We start from the raw sequence: 12,209 nt of genomic DNA, 5'->3' as shown, positions 1-12,209 counted from the left end.
CTGTGCCTGCTGGTCGGGGACCCCTCAGCCATTGCCCTCGGGTGGCCTCTGCACCAGCAGTGGGACCCGAAGGCAAAACCTCTCAAGAAGGGGAAGGATGCAAGGCTTCTTTTGGGGCAGAGCTCTGCCTTCTGGCATCATCTTCCACTGCTCTGTCAGGACAGCAAACCTGTGACATGTGCTAATTTAAATGCCACTTGATCGGGGCTTTTTTCCCTTCCTCCCCATTGAAGACACTGATATGTGCCATAGGAAAGACAAACTATAAGGGCCTGGCGGCGAAAGTTTTCCCAAAGGGATAGGTGGAGGAGGAGCTGAAGAGCTGCCTCCTGGTTACCGAACAATAGGTTAGGGACTTGGGCAACAGCCAGGGGCTGAAACCTGGATTCCTGGTTTGTCTGTTTTCCTCAGGCTAAGCAGACACCCGCTAAGGGAGACACCCTGTCCTCCGGAATACAGACGGGGTTGGCTCACAGCACCCCTTGCATGGAGGCTCAAACATTGTGCTATGTAAGATTCACAGTGCTGAGAGAAAATGGCAAAAAAAAAGCTGCCTGAATCCAATGAGTTTCTATGCAGAATGCATAAGCACATCAGGGGAAGGACCGTAACCCCACGACTGTTCTTTGCAACCACGGCATTTGCTCCTCCATTTGCACTTTCCTGCTTCTCCCACCTAGATTGCATCTCCAGTCTACATGCTACAAATCTCTGTAAGGTCACTCCCTGAACTATTATCAAGTTTCAATATATACTTTATTTATACATTTTATAATCCAATTTGATATGGGATTGATTCCCAGACATGGTTTGCATTACTGTGCAGTTGTGCCTTGAGCTCTCCCAGACTTATAGTTTCTTCTACTCACTGCCTCTGTGTGGGTTTACTTCTGCCACATGTGGCTTCACAGGTAGGTGCTTTCCGAGCCTGACAAGTACAAAGTTATTGACTCTTAAGACTTACACGCTGTTTTCTAGCTGACATCAGTGACACCAGCGATCCTGCAAGGTCCCTACACAGTCTGGAATCTTTTCCCTCCTCCTTAGCCCTACTTACTCTGCTGGATGTAGGATGCTTTGTTAACTGATCGTCTTAAAGAAATTCTTTGGCATATGACATTCCTTGCTCTGTTTTTCCTCTTTTGTTACATGATGCCTTCTATTCAAACAGCCAAACTAGAGCTGGCAAACGGCCTCTCTAGGTTTTTTACACTTTGCTGCAAGGCAAAATAAACAGTTGTTTCCAGTTTGCATTTTCAGGGCTACAGATGTATGCTAATTATCCTTTCAGTCTGCTGACGGAAAACTGAAAGAGATTTAAATGTATTTTTCTAAGGCAGACACCAAACTCTCTGGACACCTGTCCCTTCTAACTCTGGGCTTTGTGCTTCTCAGAGCACAGTACAATCTCTCCTCCTTTTATGTTGACTCTAAAGACACTTTCAGATTTCAGCAGGGGTTTACAAAAGGCTGGGAGATGGGGATTAAACCTTGCTGAAATTCAAGAACTTTATGTCTTTTCAGAGCAGCAGTGATGTGCAAGGTACTACTTGGATTGACCTGGGACCATTTGAAGGATGGGGAACTTCAGAACAGGTCAACAGGAACAATATCATAACATGGGAAGTTCATTCTTTTGTTATGATGCTGTAGTATTTAATCAACTATCTTACCTTCCTTTTGTTTTCTGGAACAATAAAATGAGATAAAATGGAATAGCCAGGTCTTATATATTGTTTTGGTAAAAATATATATTATCAAGACTGTCTTGTCAAACAGTCCAAGTAGAAGAATGAAGAACTGGAAATGAAAGTGCAATTTATTTCCAATTTCTGTATCAGGTTTAGAACTGGCTGTTACACAGAAGAACGAAACAATCTCAGAAGTGCGAAGCCAGTAATGCAGCGACCTTCCCCAGAGGAGGAAGCAAGGATCCATTTCCTTCTTTAAGTTTTAAAAGCTTTACTTCATGATACTCACTTGTCTGCCAAATATTTCTTGGAATCTTTTAAATAACTGTTTATTCTATTTGTTCCTACTGTGCTTCGGCCAAACTACCGGGCCCTTCTCTGCTGATGCTGCCTCTACTGGAGTCCAGAATCAAGTGGTGTGCTGCCACAGCACCGTGTTACTCCTATGTTTGAAGCATCCCTCGTGTCCACCCCGGTGTGTACACACGCACAGAACAGCTACGTGCAGGCACACACGTACACGGATACCCGTGGTATCTAGAGGTACGAGTCACAGATGACATGGGCAGACTTGAAAAGCACCAAGGTACCTAAAGATAGAGCAAAGCACTGACGTTCAGCTAACTCCTGACACCTTTAGAAAGCTGGCTCCACATCCTCTTCCTGCCTGCTCCACACAGGCTACTTTCCAGTGTTTGTTGCTATATTTATCACTTGAATTACAGTATTACTGCGAGGCCTCGGGCAGACTCCTTCTCCTTATGCCTCCCAAGCATACAGTGGGAAGGTCTTAACTGCTCAGACAACACCTCTGCAAACAGTTCAAATGTGAAAGATCTCTACATTGTCATCACTTTTCCAGCGTTATCAGGAAATCATTTCATCTATCCTCAGATGACAATTGCAGATACTTACTGACAGCAATCACTTGCTTGTAACATTTTTATTACCCTAAATGCAGGAAAACTATCATCAATTCAATATTAGGATGGAGAAATCAGGAAATGAAGAGTTAAAACTGAAAACTCAGCCTTTGTTTTGCTGCCTATGCTTCACTCCAGCTGGGTCTCCTAACAGGTCCTTTAACACAATAACAAACAGAAGAGATCTGTCAATTAATACATGTAATGGAAGCTAACAGTAAGAACATGCAGATTAATTTGACAGGCTACAGATTTGACTGAAAGGGGCACCTTCCCTTCAGACAAAGCATGTATCTATGCAGTGATGTCCATGAGGTTACTTGATGAGATCTGTTTGGTAGCTTTGGAATGGCAAGAAAAACATCTAACACAAAGCCTGCACGGAACGGGTATGAAAATCTTTACATGCTTACTGCCTCAAAACTTCTGAGTCAACCGTCTTCCTTCTGGGTTGGCTTCATTTGGGCTTGTAAAACATGATGCTGCAGGAGAAAATATATTCCTCTATTGTCATTTACACAAAAAGAACAGACTTGCACATTTGGGGATAGTTATTTAAACTAATTAAAAAAGAGAGATTAAAAAAACTTATTTTAAAGAAGCTTTCCCAAATATTCCTGTCCGCGATATCATCAAACATAGAACACCTTGGCCCCAAAATGGTTCATTTGCCAAGCAAGAGCAACTGGAAAGGTTTTAGTATAAGTTATGATTCAATTTTCTGTATAAAAACTCCATTTTAAGCTACAAACCTCAGATGAAATCTGTTTTCAAGTCACACTTACAGCAGAACACAAGAGCAGGGATAAAGAACATCAGCTGCTGAGGTTCCTCACCTTCCAAACAATAGGAGAATTCACACTTCACTCCTTGTTATTTTTGTTTTAGGAAATGAAGGAAACAGTACTCAATGAGCTGGTGAAGTCACTGGAAAGGCACTCACACCTTCTCTAAATATGACCAGATATTTGCAAATAAAAGTTTAAGCTCAAGTTATCTAAGCAACATGTTTCAACCTGGTGCAGAAGGCTTAGAGAGCAAAAAGCAATTCCATAAAGAACGCCCGGCCTTAAATGTCTCTTTTCAGATGCACCTCCACAGAATTCATGGGAGTGCTGCATGAAGCAGCCAACAACCTCAGAATTAGTTCCTTGGTTATGACAGACCTTCGCAGCGATCAGCACATCATGTCTCATCTCTGAGACCTGCCTGAAAAATTGCTTGCAGATCTCTAAGGAGTGATGTATGAGTGAGGTACATAATTAAAGAGGGAGAGAGCAGGAAGAAGCTCAGAATTGGTAAAAGAGAAGTCACAGGAGACTCATATTTAGTAACACAGCAAAAGTGATGTCATAAAACAGAGCAACCAAAAGGGGAAAAAGGAGAAAAGCACATGGTGAAGGACTGGACAGGTCCCAAATGGCCAACGAGAAAAACTCAAAAGATTGCAGACTGGGTTTTGGCAGAAAAACACAGAGAAAGATCTGTTGTCTATTTCTGATGGACCCTTTGAAGTTTTCTGGATCTAATCTGATTTTTGTCTGTCATTCTTTGCCAAAAAAGATAAACCCTGCCAGGGAAAACCTACCTTCCCTTATCCTTATACTAATAAGAAAACAAATGGTCTGTTTTAAATATCAAACACTTAAAATGTAGAGTCGAGTCTTTCTTCTATGATGTGTTTGAGAGTTTAATATTTCCAATCTGCCATACTTGCAATTATAACTGACCAAAGTCATTCCTGGTTGTCAGAGCATGGGCCTTGGTCCTACACTGAGAGCTTCACCAAAATCAACCCAGAAAGCTTCATCCACTTCACTGACCTGGAGAAGAAAGGTTTATTTACTAAAATGCCTGTGTGTTAAGTGTTCAAAATATATTTCTACAAATTTTTTACTCACACTGAAAGTCTTCTGGAATTCTGTCACTCCGTAGCAATAATTACTTTTAATATTCTTTAATGCTGTACTGAACTGCAACACTATAGTATTACTAGCCTTATCTTTTTATGCTTTAGTCTACCAAAGTCTGTAAACATGAGCTTAGTTTTAAGCCCTTCCCTTGGATTATTTCAGCTCTTACACTAAGGTACCTAACTTTCACATCTTGCTGTAGGGGGGTGGCACAGTCAAGCTATACTGAAGACTCACTCAGCTAAAACTTATCATGCAATCATCCTTACATTTATGACGCCGAGCCTGCTGCAGACATTAGCTCCCGTTAAAATGGCAGCATTTACTATGTATCACTACAAGCAATAAACTCAGAATTTCATACCCATATAAAACTCCAATATATTAAAGTGTCTCAAATGCCACTCTGTCATTGCTATCGGCAGATGCTTTGTAACAGTGATGTTCACACACAAGGACTGTCAGGTACCTAGCAAACCTGGCGTTCAGGTAGGTGTTAGTTCAAAGCAGAAATAAGGACACTGGACAAAAGGAACACAAGAGCAGGAGTCTGGAAAACAGGAAATTTATACTCACAAGACACTAAATGCACCTTCAAAGCAGCTGGCGTGACACTGTCACTTTAAAGGATGTGTTCTCCCAGCACGAAATGCTCTACCCAGCTTTAGACATCCATGTGTTTTCCATTAACATGCCCTGCTTTACCTGCTTGGATCTGTTTTGTATTGTCCCAAATCAACTTAAACATCCCCACACAAACTATCTGGGTTTACCCAAACCTAGTTCTTGTCTCCCCGTCTGCATGAGCCTAGATTTCTGTTCAACAATGGCATCAACCATTTACCTGGGCATGCTCTTATTTTATTGAGGTCATTCCAGATTTTTTCCTCCTCTCTCTACCGCTGCATTAACAGCTTCCTTCCTATTTTTAAATCAGTAGCTAATTTCAGCAACTAAGTGCTTATTGTTTTTTCAGGGTCGTTCATAAAGCAAACACCATTATTGATCCTTCTGAATCTACCACCAGTCTTCCCTTTTTATCTCATCTGAGTGACCATTCAAGGGGCTATTTCTCAATAAACCAGGACACCTATCCTAGATTAGCTGGGTATCTGAAGAAAGAGATCTTTCTGTCCATGTGTACTAACACAACTCCTATCGCTGTAGTAGCCAAGCAACTCCTAAGTGTTAGTGCTTTTGTTTCCACAACACCTTTTTAAAGGGAAAAGTGCTGTTACTTGTCCTATAAAAACAGGGAACTAAGACACAGAGGGATTTAGTGCTTCAAAGGCAAAGACCATTCACAAAATGTACAATGAATTGGATCTTTTTTTTCCTATATTTTTACCACAGCAGCCTTCCTTCTCTTTCTGCATGTACTCTGGATACACAATTGCTCATCAGTTGGACTACAGCAACTGATGACCCGGCCAGTTGGCATTTATTCCACATTTTTGATCAGGTGCACATAAACAAAAACCAACAGCTTGTTAAAGTAAACTGCTGCCAGTATTTTATCTGTTCTTACTATTAAGCTCCAATTCTTGGGGCCTAAACTCAAAATCTACTCACGGTCCTCCAGTTAAGCTAAAGGAAATTTTGGCTTTGCCCCAGAAAACACGATACCAAAATGCAAAGCAGCCCTCCCAGGTGGTGAGACCCAAGTGACATCTTTCACGTACGAAGTATCTAAAAGCATCTTTTGAAGACAGTGCATTTATTCACCAATTCTACTTTATCAGGCTATGTAAAGATAACATTTACTGGCCATTACCATTTTGGCTAAGTGTGGCAAATTCGATCCTTTTCAAATTAATGCTAGACTGACTCATAAAGAAACCTGAAATGCAGTTTGACTGCCATAACGCACCATCAATTATTAGATAAAATTTTTCACCGGTCCCTCTGTGTATCAATCATTGCTATCTGGCCACTTCCTTTAAGGTTTCTCTCTCTTCTCCCAGAGTGATGAAAATCAGCCTGGTTCTTGCTGATCATTAGACCAACCTAACTCCAAGCTAATGGTCTAGGACTAGAGATTGATCTAGGGCAGATCTTCTGCTGGATACAGGTGCAGTGTTGTGCCACGTTGGCCAGCTGGGCCCACGGGTGTTGTACCTACTGAAAGACGAGAGGAACTGAGGCAGATCTGCACTAAGGCAGCTGTGCTGCTTCTGAGATATGAGCGAGATTTTCTGTATGACAGTGCCCGTGCACACGGAAACACGCGGTTGAATCAGAGCCAAGCCAGTAATGCCTGTGCACTTCATTACAGGGTAGGCAGTCCTCCTGCCCTGCTTTAACACTTCTCAGCTTTATTAAACACAGTTTAAGAAGCCTGTCCCTGCACAGCAAATTCCTGCCAAAGGTCCCAGACATGCAAAGAGCCATGTGGTAGGACAATAACATTGCTATTTAAATGTATTGTTAGTTGTATTATTAAGCTGGTATATTAGCATGAAACATGTCGACTTTCACATGAGGATACAAAGACCAAACGTGCTAATTGCATAATGAATGAAGAAGTAGGTAGCTAACACTCAAGGATTTGGAAACAAGCTAATCCCCTGGATAAAAGGCATTCAATTAATCAGAGTATCAGACTTGACTCAACTCAAACAATTCTTTTCTCCTCACAGGTATAGCATAATGTTTTCTGGGAAACAAAATGAAGATCAGTGTCCTCACCACGTTTGTCTTTCAGTTAAGGAAGTGCAAATCAGGCAAAACCTGGCAATGAAGATGAGGTGAAGTCCTAGTAAAGACAGTACAAAGAGTATTTCTCACAAGAAAGGCAGCTTCAGGCAGACACCAGCCTGATCTAACACAAAGTTGTATGTAGCTGCTCCACGTGCTGCAGGAGCACGATGGAATTGTGCCTGTTGATGTTTAGGTGAACTAAAACCCAACACCAACACCCCTCAGCCTGCCTGCTCGATTCCTGCCTGATGGTTGACTCTGGGCTCTCAACAGTTTCTACCTCGGCTTGCTAAGTCATGTTAAAACTAGAGACTGCTTTGTCTTCTCTTGAACTTTACATCCTGTTAGTCTGCACAAAGGAAGTAAGTTCTGTTAATAGCACACCTATTTTTTCCTAATGAAGATGTACTCTCTTGGAGATTATTGTCATTCACAAACCTATTTAGACACCTAGTCAAAGGCTATGACCAGCTGCGTAGCATACAGTGATTTTTTTTTAAAAGGAAAAAAAAGTCATTAAAACAAAAGGGCCTGTTATGCTTCTAGGTAAACAAACGGGAGTTTTTCAGAGGCTCAAAAAGGAAAGAGATTAACATGCTTCCATGTAGTTATGGTCTCAACTGTTCCCATTAAAATTTTCACAGTAAATTAAACCATAACAGAGGTAAGAAAGAAGTCAATTTTCAGTGGATCATGCTATTCTGCTGACATAAATCGCCATTTTTAGGTATATATCCAGCAACCTGGATAATGATAGAATAACAAAACCACAACCCAGTGTTGATTAAGTTTGTCCTTTAGCATGCTAATTTTAGTCTGCTCTGCCAAAATAATTGAATGCATCACCTTATTTACATGCTTCTAGTTATTTAGAACCCTCTCACTGTTTCTTTACCAACCTTTGCTTAAGCCTGTGGTGTTGGCCTTCACTCCTTGCAGAGTATCTGCTGTTCAACACCACCGCTGGTGCTTCCTCAGCTGCACTCAGAGAGCCCTTCCATTCGCTGCCCACCACTTACACTCATCTTCTCCCCGGGCTTTCTCCTGAAGGGTAATGCTAGATCTCTGTCTATCTTGATCCTGCCCTTCTCTGTTTTCGTACACATTGCACACAACGCTCCATTACCTTCATGCTCTTACAGGTTAGGAACGCCAGCAACTTTCCTTGACTAGGACATCAAGCGCCATGGAATTGTCCCAGAAAGGTTGGAGAAGACAACAAATAGACTCCCACTGTTCGATGCCTACTAATGAGTTCACACAACGCGTGTTACGCAATGAGTTTACACAATGGTGACCAAAAAGGAGGGAAGGGACAGGCCCTGCAAGCGTGCCATGGTACCAGACCCCCCTGGAGAAAGCTCTGCTCCGCATTATTGAGGCTGCACCAAACGCGGATGTTTAAATACAATGGGGCGCTTATGTGACTGCCAAATGCCCGCGATGCTCTTCCACCTCACTTCCATCACAGCGGCGTAAAATGAAAGATGACAAAGGGCTACGAGGGAAACTCAGCGAGGTGCGAGACAGCACCAAGACAGAGGCAGAGCCGGAGGCCCGGCGTGCGGCGGGGCAGCCGGGGGGCCACAGGGCGCGATGCCGCCCTCCTCAGCCACCTGCCCGCCGCGGGCCGTGCCCCCCGAGCCCACCGCACCCCTCAGGGCGCCGCCAGCCCGGCCCAGGCCTCGGCCCCTTCCCCTCGCGTGTCCCCCGGACCCCGACCCAGGCCGGGCCCGAGGCCTCGGCCCCGTCCCCGCGCCAGGCCGGAGCCGGGCCCGGGGCGGCGGCGGGGGCCCCCCCCCCAGCCCCACGGGGGATCCGGGGGGCCGGGGCGAGGGAGGGCGTATAATAAACAGCATCGCTGTCACGCAGGCAGGGCTGCCGGCTCCCAAAGCCTCCTCCCCGCGATAACAATCCAGGTACAGCCCGCGCTCGCCCCCCTCCCTCCCTCCTTCCCTCTCTCTCTCTCTCCCTCCTCCTCCTCCTCCCTCCTCCTCCTCCTCCTCCTCCTCCCGGGGGGCCGGGGGAGAAATCTGCAGATCAAAGAAAAGATGCACAATAATAGCGGGGTGGGCTCGCATCGCGGCCCCCCCGCCCGCCGGGGGCCGGGGCCGGGGCCTCCGGCTGAGCCTCGCCGCGGCCCGGCCGCTGCCAGCCCCGCGGGAGGGCGAGGGGGGCGGCGGCGGCGGCGGGCCGGGGGTGGGGGACCGGGGGGGGGGGTGGTGTCGGTGCCGGGCTCCCCCCGCCGCGGTACTCACCCGGGCCGGCCAGTGCGGGTACCCCTTCATTTTGGCGAACACCAGGTCTCCAGCCTTGTATTCTCGGGGCCGCGGACGAGCCATCGGGAGCCGCCGCGGGAGCCTCCGTTCGTGTCCCCCCCCTCCCTCCCTCCCTCCCTCCCGCACCCCCCGCCCCGCACACGCCGCCCGGGGGCAGCCGGGCGAAGCCCCCGCGGGGTGCGATGCGCCCGGGCACGGGGCCGGGCCGCGGGCAATCCCCGATCCCTCTCCTCCTCCTCCTCCTCCTCCTCCTCCTCCACCTCCTCCTCCTCCTCCTCCGGCGGCAGCGGCGGCGGCGGCGGGAGGAGATGGGGTGTGTGTGTGTGTGTGTGTGTGAGTGTGTGAGTGTGAGCGCGAGTGTGTACGCGGGGGAGGAGGGGGAGGCCTTGGACACAACCCCAGCAGCCCCCGCTAGCAGGGAGCCGGCTGGCGGCGGGGCTCCTGGCCGGGCGGGGGCGGCCGGGGAGCCCTCACCCCGCGGCGGCGCTGCCCGCGGCCCCCCCCGTGCGGAGCCGCCTCACGCCGCCCGCTCCATCCCCGCCGCAGCCGCCGCGGCCCCGGGAAGATGGAGCCGCTGCCTCCGAATTATTCCTCGGGCAGCGACCGAAAACAGGATCTTCTTATCCCCTCCCGCCTCTCCCCCCCCTCTCCTGCGCTTTCCCTTCCTGTTATTTTCTAGGTACACAGATCGGTTTCTGTGAAAAGAGGAGAGCAGAGAGCGGCTCCCGTCCCTCCCGGCCCTTCCTTCCCCAGCTGAAGCGTGACATGGTTCTTTATGCGCGCCTGACATGGAGGCCGGGCGAAGAGGAGGCGCCGGCTGCGCCCTGCGGCTTTCTGCAGCCGGGCCCCGCGTTCCCTCCGGCCTGCGGGGCCCCGACACCAAGGCCCAGACCCGGCCTGGGTTGGATCTTGGGGTGCCCCGGCCCCCCGAGCACACCCCGCCGCCAGGCTGCGGCTGCACCCGCTGCCACAGGACCCCTGGGCTCACCCCGGCCCTTTTCATGAGGCAGAACGCCCGCCAGTGCAGGCCCCAGAGCAAAGGCCTGGGTCCGGGGCATGTTGCTGGGTCTTCCCAATGCCTGCACCCACACTCCCGCCACCATCAGCCCCTCCATGTCCATTAGCACCCTAAAACACATTAAAAAAAATAATCACAATAATAACAGTCCGCAGCACCAGGAAGACCTGGAGCTGCAAGCTCCTTAAATTCACAACAAGGGCTTGCCCACAGAGGATGTCAGGGGCTTGACTCGTGCCAGACGATGCCAATTTTTAAAAGCCTGTACCTCTGTGGAAGGAAACCATTGAGAACTCACAATTCCCAAACCCAGATACTGCTATTTTTACCATAATGCTACCAGTTAAGTTGTAATGTTCATAAATCAATTGTTATTGACATTTATTATACTGAAGTATTGTCTAGAGGAGCAAAAGATGAAAAAGCACCTGCAACCTAGGTCATAAGCAGAAAAGTATGGAAAGGTTTTTCCATAGGTTTGGCTGAGCTTGTAGCATGCAAGATGCCAGCTATCACCTTTGGGTTTTGGGAGATGGCTCTGTCTGGGTGCTTATCCACATCCCAAGGAAAGCACCTGGCAGCAGGTGGATGGAGGAGGAAGGAGTGGCTGAAAGCCACAGGGTCACATCTAGGGAAGGAAGTAAGTGGGCCACAACAAGCACTGCCAGCCAGTGGGGTTGGTAATGCAGAGAAAGGAGACAAGCAAACACCTCTTCTAGCACCTGTTTTGAGGCTGGAACAGGACCAAGAAGACTCTCACTGTTTATGGTGTCCCTATGACAGGACTGTGGTACCCAAACTCTGCTGTTGGCAGTGCATGAGTAAACAAAGTTTGTCACTTTGGGTCATAAAACAGGGTATAGGCTTCTCTGCTGGGGGAAGAACTGCTGTAAAATCATTAACTCAGGTATCAGTAGCAGACTAACAATGGAAAAAAAAATCCAAGAAGCTGCATAAACTCTCAGGTGATTAGGCTGCACTCTGCTCAGTAGTTATCTGTGCTTGAACTACCCAGATCAGTGACAGGGTTGCCAGAGCAGCCACCTTCAGTAGAGACATGTGGCCAAACAATTCACTTTCACTTTCACAACAGATAGGATTTCGCATCCTTTTAAATTCATACCTCCCTTCAGTTTAAAGTCTCTTCAGAACAAATAAAATACAAAATATCTGAGTACAGGAATTGTGGACTCTGATCTGAGTTTGTTTGGAATAATTCTGTGTATTGCATCTTACTTCTCATATTGTATTATCTTCCCAAACCACCTTTATCTCCAGAGTACTTACTTGAGAGGTGGATCTGATTTATTTTTCCTATTTACATTATTTGCTTTTCATTTACTGGTATTAATAGCTCTTTCTAGTAATTTATTTAATGATCTTAAATCAGAAAGGAGCAGAAAGTATGTCTACTTCTTCCACTGTATTGCAAATGTCAGAATAGCAGAATTCAAAGTGGCTAGATTCTGAACTGAATCATCTCATCAAAATGTTCATTTTTTTAAATTCTGTCTGTCTTAGCACTGCTGTCTGCAGAGGATGCAGTGAGTGAATAATATTTCTAGTCTGCAGCGAAGGTAATCACACAGTAGAGCTCTAAAGAAAACTCACCCCATAGACATGCAAGGTTGCAGCTCTCTTTTTCTCTTGTGTACAGGCTGCAGTGGGTAAAAGAGCTGCCAAGG

General features: G+C 46.9%; 1 protein-coding gene and 1 long non-coding RNA gene across 2 annotated transcripts in view; one reads left to right on the top strand and one right to left on the bottom strand.

The window, feature by feature from the left end:
- HDGFL3 (HDGF like 3) overlaps positions 1–9,607 on the bottom strand; it is a 37,900-nt gene extending 28,293 nt beyond the window's left edge. The window contains exon 1 of the mRNA XM_084532105.1: positions 9,486–9,607. Coding sequence (XP_084388231.1) covers positions 9,486–9,569 — 84 coding nt within the window. The 5' untranslated portion in view covers positions 9,570–9,607. The remainder of the gene's footprint in view (positions 1–9,485) is intronic.
- Positions 8,133–11,707, top strand: LOC311442645. Its single transcript, XR_014696788.1, has 2 exons — positions 8,133–9,146; positions 10,186–11,707. It is a non-coding gene; the product is annotated as an uncharacterized lncRNA (long non-coding RNA).
- The last annotated feature ends 502 nt before the right edge of the window (positions 11,708–12,209 follow it).

Source organism: Aythya ferina (genome assembly GCF_964211825.1).
Source record: "Aythya ferina genome assembly, chromosome: 11".
NCBI lineage: Eukaryota > Metazoa > Chordata > Aves > Anseriformes > Anatidae > Aythya > Aythya ferina.
Note: the sequence above shows the minus strand (reverse complement) of the source record. Positions and strands in the feature narration are given on the sequence as shown.